We start from the raw sequence: 14,948 nt of genomic DNA on the forward strand, positions 1-14,948 counted from the left end.
TGTTGCTGTCACACCCGTCACTTCAAATGATTCTCCCTGACCTTTCAGTGATGTGGCAAGGTTATCAACATGATAAAACAACATGTAAATGTCGTCACAATAAACTACTACGCTTGTGCCTGCATTAGACTTAACCATACCTTTATCATCACGTGAATGGGAATCAACCACAGCAAACATTGACCCTGCCTTTATAACTGCACAAATGTAGCCATAAATGTTCAACAAACATGCATCAGACTGAAACAGGGCCCTCTGAAGTGCATCCTCTATAGACATGCACACACCTCTCAATGCACCATCATACACATCATTACCAAAAACACCACTCAGAGAATCTGACATCTTTATTGAGAATGTTGTGTTGAAGAGTGTGTGCACAGTTGGCAATTCTGGAACAGCAACATAACCACGCCATGCTGAATCATTGATCTTCCCCTGTAAGTCCATGGATGTGTACAGGTCATCTCCATGCAACAGAACAGCATCCAGGTCATCTCTTGTCCACGTCAGCACATCCTTCAGCACACTCATCATGACTGCTGTGATGCTGTTTGCTGCACACTGTCTGCCACGGTTGAAACCAAATCTGGAATCAGCTTGATGGAAGGAACCCTGTAAGACTCTCTGTGGAAAATAATCAGAGTTATCGACATCAAGAGATGAACACATCGGAAGGTTATTGGAATCCATTGAAACATTATTGCAAGCCATTGAGGGGTTATTGTAAACCATTGAGGGATTATTGTAAACCATTGAAAAATTATTGGAACCCATTGAAAGGTTATTGGAAGTCATTGGAAGGTTATTGGAAGTCATTGGAAGGTTATTGGAAGTCATTGGAAGGTTTTTGGAAGGTATTTGGAAGTTTTTGGCAATTGCCGGAAAGTTTTGGAAATCCAGGCTCTCGACAGTAGAACCAGAGAACGATGCCTTTTTTTCAAGAGGAGGCATAACCTCAGCCAACTCCATGGAGGAAGTGAGCAGAACGCGCTCAGCATTCCTCCTCTTTGCCGCCCGGGACCGACGGAAACCCTTTCCACGTGGCATCTGCAATTATATGAAAACACACAGACATATACAGACATATATATATATATATATATATTTATTTGTGCCCTTAATTTGTACATCCTTTTTGACAAAAACGTTCTCCTGAACACATTACAAATGTGTTTACATTCACAAAAATACACGGGTACAAAAATAATTTTTCATTATAACTAAATTACCAATGACCAATTGATTCAATTAACTTGTAAACTGTAAAATAAAGCATGTATTTAACTTCTACACAATGCCTTGTATTACCTATATTTTCACATAGATAAAAAATAGTTTACCAGGCCTTACCTTAGATTACTTCTGAAAGTCTTCTGAAACACAAGGAAAAATCTCAAATTCAGTTCACACAACATTAATAGACAATTAGTCACCAATTATGATAATCAATTATAATAATCAATTTCAATGAGTATCAGTATTTGTTTCATTAAAAAGACAAACTCATAAAATTCATTAAAAATATATATATAATTAGTCTTTTCAATCTATTAAAAATGTACTACATTACACATTCACCAAATAATCACTATTAAAAATATTTGAGCTTTTAATGATTTTATATTGTAATCATTTCACAGTTATTCTCCACATTAGAAGCAAATTAATCTCAGTGGCATCATTTCAAAGACAGGGCTTAACCTAAACCAGGATTAGGCCTTAGTTCAATTATGATATTTAAGTAGGTTTTATAAACATGCCCTAGAAAAAACATTACTAGTGTGCATATTGAGACAAAACAATGATATTAAATAATATATATTTTGATAATATAATATATATTTTAAGATATGTCTAAAATCACTCAAACATGCATTTTACCCTTGGACTAACTTAAGCCTTGAATGTGAAACCAATGGAGTAAATTTTAAATATTTAATTGAGGATAGGAGCAGAATGCAACTCAATGCATATATTTATAATATTTAAGAGTGCTGGCCTACATAATTAGAATACGTAAAGTAGCACAGAGGCAACACTATACACTTTTATTTGCACAGACGTGTTTCTACGCATGCCATCACGCAGATCGTCAAACTTCATTAAATATTATTTCTCGTAAGGTTCGAGTGGTGTCGTGTGTGTGTGTGTGTGTGACAGAGAGGAATTAGAAACAAGCAGAATGTGGTTGTTTGTAAAGCACACGCATCATCATGTATCTGTTTTAAAACTAAGCTAAGACATAAATCTGAAATTATCTTAATCAATATAGAATCGCTGGAGAGAATCTATAACACAATATCACATAAATTAAACAAACTGTTATGCGTAGCGTGCCAAGTTGATGCTTCATCTGCAATACAAACTGGTTTACTCTCGCACATCACGGGACCAGACTGTAATCGCAGCTTTGCACTTAAAAAAAAATGCATTTCATCATATCACAAATGCAATTAATTGTTCATCGCTAAGCTAACACATATGTATCTGTTACACTATATAGTGTCTGTATAGAATTAATAGTAGAATGAAGTAGAGAAATAATAACAAATAATATTTTGTAAACCAGCTGTTTCGTTGCAGTAATGAAACAAAACACATCAATACAAATGTCAGGATCCCAATGAACACTTAAATTAAAACATAACAAACCAGTATATAATACATACATGCACGTAAGCGTGGCCAATGTGGCAAAAATATCATATAACGATTATTTAAATAAAATAAAAAATCACAATTAACAAATTTATCACAGTTCTTTTTATGTTGGTTTTACCATTTTGCAAGTAACTAATCTCCCTATTTTTTAAACAAAACATTACAAGGTAACAAAAAGTAACAAAAAAAAATAATTGCAAGCATTTAGGCCAAAGTGGCAAACATAAAAATCGTTGTCAATATTTTCTTTGTTATTAAAAATTACAAACAAAGATACACATTGCATATACACACCAAAATATTCAAATAAACAATGCTTTATATATTATTATTACTTTTCACCTACAGTAGGTGTTAAACAGTAACATTAAAATACAAAAATAAAACACTAAATTGACTTTACTGTATTTATAGATTGATTCGTATTAAAGCTACTAGTAAAGTTCTCAGTCAACAGCAAATAGTTATTTTCTCCTAGTCCCCATTGACTTCCTTAGTATAGTTTTCCCTACTATGCAATTCAATGGAGGTCAGCAACTTTATGGATAGATACATTATTCAAAATATCTTATTTTGTGTTCAGCACAAGAAAGAAATTAATACAGGTTTGGAGCAAATTTAGAATGAGTAAAAAATGACACAATTATCATTTTTGAGTGAACTTTTCTTTTAATGATAAGCCGAAACATGTTTATTATAAGGCTACTCTGTCACTTTAAGACCTGCACGCGACGCGTCTAATACACGCATGACTCGCACCCAGTTTTCTCTCAAATGTTTTCTTGCTTTCACTTTAGTCATAAACCAAATGTGTTTACGTAAATCTTTTATTGACAAGTATTGGCTTAATAAGACACAAAGACAACTTAGTCCATTAACCAAGGCGCTGTTTAACAGGCTTTAAGTGTCTAACATACACTTCGGGTTTAATGCGCTCAGAAACACGCATGAACAGCGCATCAGCACACGAATGAAATATTTAACCATGCAAATGCAAATAATGCCCTTTAGTGAATTGCAGTGTCCCGTGAGTGTAACTCTACCTCTGCATTAACATGTGATGTCAATGCACGTCGCGTTGTACAGTGGCGGAAACGCCAGAAAACTGATAAAATGTGTGCTACTATTGCATGATAATATATTTCTTCAAAAGTAGATCGTGAACGTATTTTAATCATCTACGAACAAAACTCGTACAATCTGAATTCATTCCGATGAATGAATCTGAATATTGTTTACATGGACACTAAACGTGATCAAAAAGCATTCGCACTACAAATGACAACCGGAATATTTACCTCACAGAACAATACGCACTTTAGTCTGTCGCATTTCGTGTTGTTTTCTTATGAATCATGATAGGCTCTCTCAAAATGGTACAAATACGCACATTCCTACACGTACTGAACTAAAGTTAATGCTCTCTTCAACGACCACAGGATTCGAGAATAACATATTTTCAAACGAATCATACCTTCAAAACACCTCATCTATACAACACACTACATATAGGATTATTTTAAAATACTTTTGCATGCTATTTTGTTAAGATTAACGTTAGCTTTACAACACCACAATGAGCAAACCTCATTAAATTAAAACACCAACTAACGCCTATTTCTCACAAATAAACATACACGTCAACTAATATACACATACTTCAAATTATGTTAGATATATTATGAATAAGCAATAATAAATACTGATTAATAAGATTATATAGACAACACATGAGAGCACGTTCTTACCGTTAGAGAAATGGGAACACAATAACTTCCTACCAACCGGAAATGTTCTCTCTGCCAACAGTCGCAGCTCCCCCAGTGGCTGGGATCTGGGAATGAATAAACATTTACCCTCCTTGCATACATAGCATAACTTTTACTTTATTACATTAACATAACTGACCATTTATTCACCAGGGGTCTCATTTATAAAGCGTGCGTACGCACAAAACGGGGCTGGAAACGTACGTACGCCAGTTCCCACGCAAAGGTTGTGATCTATAAAAAACAAACTTGACGGGAGAATATGCGCACCTTTAAGCAAACATTGAGCCGTGCGTACGCACATTCTGGAGACAAAGGGAATTGGCGACACCGATGGTGAGCTGGAGTTAATTGTCTTTTTGGTCACTTTTAGACAGAAAATCAAAAGAAAATTTAACATACAGAAAAATAATACAAATATAATTTCACTCACCAAGCTTGTCACTTGAAGCAAATATCCATCCCTTCTTAAATGTCCGCGCCAGCGAGCGCATTGGGCCGTTTGAAACTGACGCAAATAACAGTTTAAATAAATAAAATAATGATTTAAACTATGTTTTACTTCTAATATATACATTTAGATTAAATATGCCATTCATATTAATGGAGTTGCACTTAAACATGAAATCATTACTCAGAAGTTACAACATTTTTATATTCAAATTCAGTCAATAGAAATATTTGTTGTGGATGCAATGTTTTTGAACACTTTTCCTCTGGCATGCTGTGTTTTAATGTTTTAACCACAGAGAAAACTGCTTATCATGATAATACCAGATTGTCTGAGAAAATAGTTTCGTGCAAATAATGCCCAAGGCCTATCTGTTTCCATTAAAAATATCAATTAAAAATACAATACGGCCAGTGGAAAAGATTGAGAAAAACTTTCTCTGAAATGTATTTAACACTATTTGATGTATGTATTCAAAAACAAGGCAAGGATAGGCAACAACTTGATTTTTATTAATGTAATGTGTCTTGTACCGTTAAACGTTATCACGTGTATGAATAATCATATGCAAATGATATGCAGATGAGGATCTGCATAGTAAAATAGGCGTTGTAAGCTGTTCGTGGTCATTCCACAAAATTGGTGCCTTTTGTGTCCCTGAGAAATAATCAGACGTAGAATTACTATAACAACAAATAAATTTGTGATTTAAAAACATAATAGTACTATGTATTATTTCCTCAAGATTACATTAAATTAAAGTCATTTATATATTATTTTAAATAATAAAAATTGCATTTATGCTGATAATGGTAAAGTTTTTGGCCTGTCCCTCCCTGTGATTGTTCTTTTTCAGCAGGACTTTTAATTTGCAAATTGAACACAAAATTATACAACAATCACATTTTCATATTTTTCTAAGTATAGTGTCACTGTTAAGCAATGTTTTGGCATAAATATACATTATTTTTAATAAAATATAAATAATTTTATCGGTATCCCCTGATTTCATGTCATGCCTGTTACCCTCACCAAACACCCCTTGTAAAATAATGGTACATTCCTGTGACATCACTTCCAGAAAGTTACATCATCTCTCATTCATTATTCCAACAGTTAGAACACAAGCAAGTTTCTCTCTCTCTTCTATAATACTCTATTTTGATGATTTATTAGGTTTAACTGAGGTGCGGACATCATGCAATGTCAAAACTGTTACTGATTGTTAAAGTATAAATTTAAATTAATGTAATCAATATCTACAAGTAATATCCTTTCAAAGTGTACAACATGTGCTTTTGTGGCCTTGCCCTAATAGCTAGCAATTAGCAAATTAGCTTGAATTTGTCAAACCTGTTACTGTCAGGCCTGTTACTTTTGTATAGTAACAGGTTTTGACATGTGGGGTAACAGGGATGACATAGATTAGGTGTCACCTTAGCCACACTGTTTTTAAAGTTTATCGGTGTAAATTGCTAACATTTTTAAAGGTCATCCTGGGTGTTTTATTGAGCTAATGCCTATATCATTTAGAGTTGGTATTGCTGGTGCATCTGTATCATCTCAGGGAACCGAGGTTACGCTAGCATGCAGGGATGCCAGATCAACCCCTTGGCCTGAAAGAGGAGGTCCCTCCTCACTGGTATCAACCATGGAGCAGTGCTCGTCAGCTGCATCAGAACTGGGAACCAGGCTTGGTTCGTCCAGAGCGGAGCCACAAGTAGCACTGCGCATCCGTTTTCCCTGATTCGCCCTAATACCTGCGGTAAGAGCGTGACGGGGGGAAAAGCATAGAGCAGGCAGCGGGGCCAGATGTGAGCCAGCGCATCCCTGCTCTTGGAGAAAAAGTCCGAACAGTGAGCATTTTCCTGAGACACAAATGGGTCTACCTTCGCTCTGCCGAATATCTTCCACAGCAGTTGGACTGTCTGCGGATGTAAAGACCATTCCCCTGCCAGAACATTGTTCCTGAACAGTCTGCCTGGTCCTACATTCAGGTGACCTGGCACGTGCGCTGCTCTCAGCAAGCGCAGATTATGCTGAGCCCAGATCAGGAGGCGTTCCGTCAGCCTGTAAAGGCTTCGGGATCTGATACCTCCTTGGGAATTTATATAGGCCACCACCGACATGTTGTCCGATCGGACCAAGACGCGGTATCCTTTTATTTTGGGACAGAAAACGCCTCAGCGCATTGTCAACTGCCATAATTTCCAGGCAGTTTATGTGTAGAAGCTTTTCCCGTTCTGACCACTGGCCAAAGAACGGTCTGCCCTCGAGCAGCGCTCCCCATCCCGAGGTGGAGGCGTCCTTGGACACTACCTTCACACTCGAGGAAGTCCCCAGGCTTACACCTGACCTGTACCAGTCGGTCGCTTTCCAAGGTTTCAGAGCTGAGATGCATTTTTGATCTACCTTGAGGCATAAGAGACCGGAGGTCCACGCTCGACGCAGTACTCGCGCTTTAGCCAGAACAGGCCAAACGGCAGGACTTTGTTTTTGACACCAAACTTTGCATGTCTCATTGTCACTTCACTCTGACCACATCACATCAGTTTTGTGACTGCGCCACCTACTGGTCAAAAGTGATAATCCATTAAATCATATTTTTAATTACTTTTTATATGATTTTTCAGCCATTTCGCCTAAAATCATACTTTTTCGTACTCCTCCTAGACCGTTTGTCCGAATTTCACCAAAATCGAATCGTATCATCTCCAGACCGTGCCGACTAAAAGTTATGTATTTCGTGTCGATTGACGAAACTGTTTTCATATAGCGCAGCAGCAAAGTTGAGGCATGATGCTAAAAGCACTATTCAGGCTTTATCTCTGCAATGCCTTGACATATTAACACCAAACTAGTTATGTGTCATTGTCACTTCACACTGACCACATCACATCAGTTTTGTAACTGCTCCACCTATTGGTCAAAAGTGATAATCCATTAAATCATATTCTAAATTACTTTTCATATGATTTTTCAGCCATTTCATCTAAAATCCTCTTTAAATGTATTTAATTGCTCATTGTTCCAGTTGGTCTGACACCTTCAGCCAAGTTGGCATATCCTGTCATCTGCTTGCGCTTGGCCCCGATAATTGCTGCTTGCAGCTATATTTATTATTATTATTATTATTATTATTATTATTCTTCCGCCATGGGAGTCTATGGCAGCCCATAGAACCGATTGCGGGAAAGTTGTTTTGGTTTGACATTCTGATAGAGGACCGTCTCAACATTAAATACACCAATTTTGGTGTTTCTAAGTCATTCCCTCTAGCGCCACCACCTGTCCAAAGTTTCACTTTTATTTTGCTAATAACTTTTGAACCGTAAGGCCAATCAGCGAAATTCTTTTTTCCTCTGATTCCTGAGCTCATGGCGATTCGATTGCACCCTATGACGTCATTTGCCGTCATAAAAATATGGCCACCATCTTGAATTTTCAAAAAAAGCTACTTTTTCGAACTCGTCCTAGACGGTTTGTCCGATTTGCACGAAAATTGAACCAGATCATCTTCAGGTAGTGCTGACAAAAAGTTATGGAATTCAAATGGATTCGTCAAACCGTTTTCGATAAACGCACAAATACATTTTACGTAGCGCTAGCAAAAACAGTCGTAAGGCCGTATCTCCGCAACGGTTTATCGTATTCAGACCAAACTTGGTACTTGTACTCACAAGCATGACCTGAGGCTACATGCTGTGTTTCGGCGCAGCGCCACCTACTGGTCCGGAGATATGAAAAATGGCTATTTTTGCTTATAACTTCTGAACAGTTTGTCCAAAAATCATACAATTGGTCTCGTTAGATTCAGGGCAACATGCCGAGTCGACTGATATCCAATTTTGCCATATCGGTCATTTTGGCTGTCGGCCATTTTGAATTTTGTGCTAAAATTCTGTATTTTATGAACGCATGAACGGATTGTTACGAAACGTGGTATGGGTCATCAGCACGATGCCCTGAATGAGCCTGAGAAGTTTCGAAACAGCGCCACCTAGTGGTGAATTTTTTTTTTCAAATGCTTATAACTTTGGGTGTGGTCGACTTATTTTCACGAAACTCATCTTTTTAGACTCCTGAATCGTTGCCGAGTCCTACGATACCAAACATGCTAGGTTTCGCCTTACGGTTTGTGTAGCGTTGTGATTTAGCGCTTAAAAAACATTTGGCTATATCTTTGAAACCGCTAGTCCGATCGAGACGAAACCACCGTCAGAAGTTTGGAAACATAGGTCGATAGCTATACGCTAATGCCCAAATGCGAAAATATTGATGTTTAGGGGTACTAATTTCCAATCAAAGTCATGTGTCAGTCATTTTTTTCGTGTTTTTTCATATAAATGTCTATAACTCCGAAGCGAATTGAGATATTTTCACCAAAATTGACACACATATGTATGGGCTCACTCTGAGGACACGTAAAAAAAATTGTGGGACTGAGCCTCTTGGTGGCGCTATAATTGAACAAAATATGAAATTCCCATTGACTTCAATACAGTTTTGTGAAATAAAATGCTATACTAAACAAATGCATTGGTGTAATATTACGAAACTCAGATTGTGTCATCAGCACCATCCCCTGAAGGCAACCAAAATATTTCAAGACAGCGCCACCTAGTGGTCAAAAGTTATAACAAAATTTCCAAAAAGGCTAATAACTTTTGAATACATCTGGCTATTGAAATGCCACTGGTCTTAATAGATTCCTTGGGTCAAGCCGAGAACATAGATACCAAGTTTTCCTTATTTGGCCAAACTTCCTGTCCGCCATCTTGATTTTCATTCAAACCTACTTTTTCGAACTCCTCCTAGACCGTTTGTCCGATTTTCACCAAAATCGAATCGTATCATCTCCAGACTGTGCCGACAAAAAGTTATGGATTTCGTGTCGATTGATGAAACCGTTTTCGTATAGCGCAGCAGCAAAGTTGAGGCATGATGCCAAAATGACTATTCAGGCTTTATATCTGCAATGCCTCGACATATTGACACAAAACTTTGTATGTGTCACTGTCTCCTTACTCTGACCACACCACATCAATTTCGTAACAGCGCCACCTTTTGGTCAAAAGTGACAATCCATTAAATCATATTTTGAATCACTTTTTACATGATTTTTCAGCCATTTCGCCTAAAATCCTCTTTAAATGTCTTTAATTGCTCATTGTTGCAGTTGGTCTGACACTTTCAGACATGTTGGCATGTCTTGTCGTCTTATTCTGCTTGGCCCCGGTAATTGCTGCTTGCAGCTATATTTATTATTATTATTAGGGGCCAAGCACCGAAGGTGCGGAGGCACCTATTGTTTTCGTTCGCGTTCTTATTATTATTATTATTATTATTATTATTCTTCATTGTTCCGACTGGGAGTCTATGGCAGCCCATAGAACCGATTGCGGGAAAGTTGTAATGGTTTGACATTCTGATAGAGGACAGTCCCAACATTAAATACACCAATTTTGGTGTGTCTAAGTCATTCCCTCTAGCGCCACCAACTGTCCAAACTTTCACTCATGTTTCTGCTAATAACTTTTGAACCACAAGGGCTAGAAACAAAATTCCTTTTCCCTCTGATTCGTGAGCTCATGGCGATTCGATTGCATCCTATGACGTAATTTTTCGTCATAATAATTTTCCGCCATTTTGAATTTTCCGAAAAACCTACTTTTTCGAACTCCTCCTAGGCCGTTGGTCCAATTTCCACGAAAATTGAATCAGATCATCTTCAGACCATGCCGAAAAAAAGTTATGGAATTCGTGTTGATTCATCAAACCGTTCTCGAATACCGCGCAAACAAATTTTACGTAGCGCTTGTGAAAACAGTCGTAGGGCTGTATCTCCGCAACGGTTTATCGTATTCAGACCAAACTTGGTACATCTCATCACAAGCATGACCTGAGGCAGCATGCTGCGTTTCGGCGCAGTGCCACCTACTGGTCCGGAGATATGAAAAATGGCTATTTTTGCTTATAACTTCTGAATGGTTTGTCCAAAAATCATAAAAGTGGTCTCGTTAGATTCAGGGCGTCATGCTGAGTCGACTGATATCCAATTTTCCCCGATCAGCCATTTTGACTGTCGGCCATTTTGAATTATGTGCTAAAATGCTGTATTTTATGAGCGCGTGAACGTATCGTTACAAAACTTGGAATGGATCATCAGCACGATGCCCTGAAGGAGCCTGAGAAGTTTCGAAACAGTGCCACCTAGTGGTGAATTTTTTTCACCAAATGCTTTCAAATGCTTATAACTTTGGGTGTGGTCGACTTATTTTCACGAGACTCATCTCATTAGAGTCCTGAATCGTTGCCGAGTCCCACGATACCAAACATGCTAGGTTTTGCCTTACGGTTTGTGTAGCGTTGTGATTTAGTGCTTAAAAAACATTTGGCTATATCTTCGAAACCGCTAGTCCGATCGAGACGAAACCACCGCCAGAAGTTTGGAAACATAGGTCGATAGCTATACGCCAATGCCCAAATGCGAAAATATTGATGTTTAGGGGTAGTAAATTCCAATCAAAGTCATGTGTCAGTCATTTTTTATGTGTTTTTTCATTTAAATGTCTATAACTCCGAAGCGAATTGAGATATTTTCACCAAAATCGACACACATATGTATGAGCTCACTCTGAGGACATGTAAAAAAAATGGTGGGACTCAGCCTCTTGGTGGCGCTATAATAGAACAAAACATGAAATTCCCATTGACTTCAATACAGTTTTGTGAAATAAAATGCTATACTAAACAAATGCATTGGTGTAATATTAGGAAACTCATAATGTGCCATCAGCACCATCCCCTGAAGGTATCCAAAATATTTCGAGACAGTGCCACCTAGTGGTCAAAAGTTATAACAAAATTTACAAAACTGCTAATAACTTTTGAATAAGTTGGCCTATTGTAATGCAACTGGTCTTAATAGATTCATTGGGTCAAGCCGAGAACATAGATACCAAGTTTTCCTTATTTGGCCTAGATTCCTGTCCGCCATCTTGATTTTCAGTCAAAACCTACTTTTTCGAACTCCTCCTAGACCGTTTGTCCGATTTTCACCAAAATCGAATCGTATCATCTCCAGACTGTGCTGACTAAAAGTTATTGATTTCGTGTCTATAGACAAAACTGTTTTCGTATAGCGTAGCAGCAAAGATGAGGCATGATGCTAAAAGCACTATTCAGGCTTTATCTCTGCAATGCCTTGACATATTGACACCAAACTTTGTATGTGTCATTGTCACTTCACTCTGACCACATCACATCAGTTTTCTAACTGCGCCACCTATTGGTTGAAAGTGATAATCCATTAAATCATATTTTGAATGACTTTATATATGATTTTTCAGCCATTTCGCCTAAAATCCTCTCTAAATGTCTTTAATTTCTCATTGTTGCAGTTGGTCTGACACCTTCAGCCATGTTGGCATATCCTGTCATCTGCTTGCGCTTGGCCCCGATAATTGCTGCTTGCAGCTATATTTATTATTATTATTCTTCCGCCATGGGAGTCTATGGCAGCCCATAGAACCGATTGCGGGAAAGTTGTTTTGGTTTGACATTCTGATAGAGGACCGTCTCAACATTAAATACACCAATTTTGGTGTTTCTAAGTCATTCCCTCTAGCGCCACCACCTGTCCAAAGTTTCACTTTTATTTTGCTAATAACTTTTGAACCGTAAGGCCAATCAGCGAAATTCTTTTCTCCTCTGATTCCTGAGCTCATGGCGATTCGATAGCACCCTATGACGTCATTTGCCGTCATAAAAATATGGCCGCCATCTTGAATTTTCAAAAAAAGCTACTTTTTCGAACTCGTCCTAGACGGTTTGTCCGATTTGCACGAAAATTGAACCAGATCATCTTCAGGTAGTGCTGACAAAAAGTTATGGAATTCAAATGGATTCGTCAAACCGTTTTCAATAAACGCACAAATATATTTTACGTAGCGCTAGCAAAAACAGTCGTAAGGCCGTATCTCCGCAACGGTTTATCGTATTCAGACCAAACTTGGTATATGTACTCACAAGCATGACCTGAGGCTACATGCTGTGTTTCGGCGCAGCGCCACCTACTGGTCCGGAGATATGAAAAATGGCTATTTTTGCTTATTACTTCTGAACAGTTTGTCCAAAAATCATACAATTGGTCTCGTTAGATTCAGGGCAACATGCCGAGTCGACTGATATCCAATTTGACCATATCGGTCATTTTGGCTGTCGGCCATTTTGAATTTTGTGCTAAAATTCTGTATTTTATGAACGCATGAACGGATTGTTACGAAACGTGGTATGGGTCATCAGCACAATGCCCTGAATGAGCCTGAGAAGTTTCGAAACAGCGCCACCTAGTGGTGAATTTTTTTTTTCAAATGCTTATAACTTTGGGTGTGGTCGACTTATTTTCACGAAACTCATCTTTTTAGACTCCTGAATCGTTGCCGAGTCCTACGATACCAAACATGCTAGGTTTTGCCTTACGGTTTGTGTAGCGTTGTGATTTAGCGCTTAAAAAACATTTGGCTATATCTTCGAAACCGCTAGTCCGATCGAGACGAAACCACCGTCAGAAGTTTGGAAACATAGGTCGATAGCTATACGCCAATGCCCAAATGCGAAAATATTGATGTTTAGGGGTACTAATTTCCAATCAAAGTCATGTGTCAGTCATTTTTTTCGTGTTTTTTCATATAAATGTCTATAACTCCGAAGCGAATTGAGATATTTTCACCAAAATTGACACACATATGTATGGGCTCACTCTGAGGACACGTAAAAAAAATGGTGGGACTGAGCCTCTTGGTGGCGCTATAATTGAACAAAATATGAAATTCCCATTGACTTCAATACAGTTTTGTGAAATAAAATGCTATACTAAACAAATGCATTGGTGTAATATTACGAAACTCAGATTGTGTCATCAGCACCATCCCCTGAAGGCAACCAAAATATTTCAAGACAGCGCCACCTAGTGGTCAAAAGTTATAACAAAATTTCCAAAAAGGCTAATAACTTTTGAATAAATCTGGCTATTGAAATGCCACGGGTCTTAATAGATTCCTTGGGTCAAGCCGAGAACATAGATACCAAGTTTTCCTTATTTGGCCAAACTTCCTGTCCGCCATCTTGATTTTCATTCAAAACCTACTTTTTCGAACTCCTCCTAGACCGTTTGTCCGATTTTCACCAAAATCGAATCGTATCATCTCCAGATTGTGCCGACAAAAAGTTATGGATTTCGTGTTGATTGATGAAACCGTTTTCGTATAGCACAGCAGCAAAGTTGAGGCATGATGCCAAAATGACTATTCAGGCTTTATATCTGCAATGCCTCGACATATTGACACAAAACTTTGTATGTGTCACTGTCTCCTTACTCTGACCACACCACATCAATTTCGTAACAGCGCCACCTTTTGGTCAAAAGTGACAATCCATTAAATCATATTTTGAATCACTTTTTACATGATTTTTCAGCCATTTCGCCTAAAATCCTCTTTAAATGTCTTTAATTGCTCATTGTTGCAGTTGGTCTGACACTTTCAGACATGTTGGCATGTCTTGTCGTCTTATTCTGCTTGGCCCCGGTAATTGCTGCTTGCAGCTATATTTATTATTATTCTTCTTCTTCTTCTTCTTCTTCTCCGCATTTAATTGCATTTTTGAGGGCCTAAACATGCTCGAAAACTCACGAAACTTTGCACACGCGTCAGAACTGGCGAAAATTTACATCTGATATAGGTTTCAGAATTGGACGGGGCAAAATGGCTCGATAGCGCCACCTATAAAAGTTCAACGGAGTGCGCCTCCCGCAACGTTCCACGTACGTGCACGAAATTCGGTACATACATGTAATGACCTAATACCCACAAAAAAGTCTCTTGGAGCATAGCCCTAAACACAACAGGAAGTCAGCCATTTTGAACTTCCTCTCAGATTTTTGTGCAGTTTTTGCCATTTTCAGGCCTCGTACTTTAACGAACTCCTCCTACAGTTTTAATCTGATCATCTTCAAATTTGGTGAGTGTAATCTTAAGGCCTTTGCGACGTTAAATTGCGAA

The 14,948-nt window shown here is 38.1% G+C and overlaps 1 protein-coding gene across 1 annotated transcript; it reads right to left on the bottom strand.

Moving 5' to 3' along the window:
• Positions 1-329: 329 nt before the first annotated feature.
• LOC308692160 (uncharacterized protein) lies at positions 330-4,935 on the bottom strand. The gene is made up of 4 exons (XM_081367921.1): positions 4,867-4,935; positions 4,413-4,498; positions 1,354-1,376; positions 330-1,050 (listed from the first exon to the last, which is right to left on the bottom strand). Exons 1-4 carry the CDS (start codon positions 4,925-4,927, stop codon positions 837-839), a joined length of 384 nt encoding a protein of 127 aa, XP_081224047.1. The 5' UTR covers positions 4,928-4,935; the 3' UTR covers positions 330-836.
• Positions 4,936-14,948: the final 10,013 nt, after the last annotated feature.

Source organism: Scardinius erythrophthalmus, assembly GCF_964197995.2.
Source record: "Scardinius erythrophthalmus genome assembly, chromosome: 6".
Lineage (NCBI taxonomy): Eukaryota > Metazoa > Chordata > Actinopteri > Cypriniformes > Leuciscidae > Scardinius > Scardinius erythrophthalmus.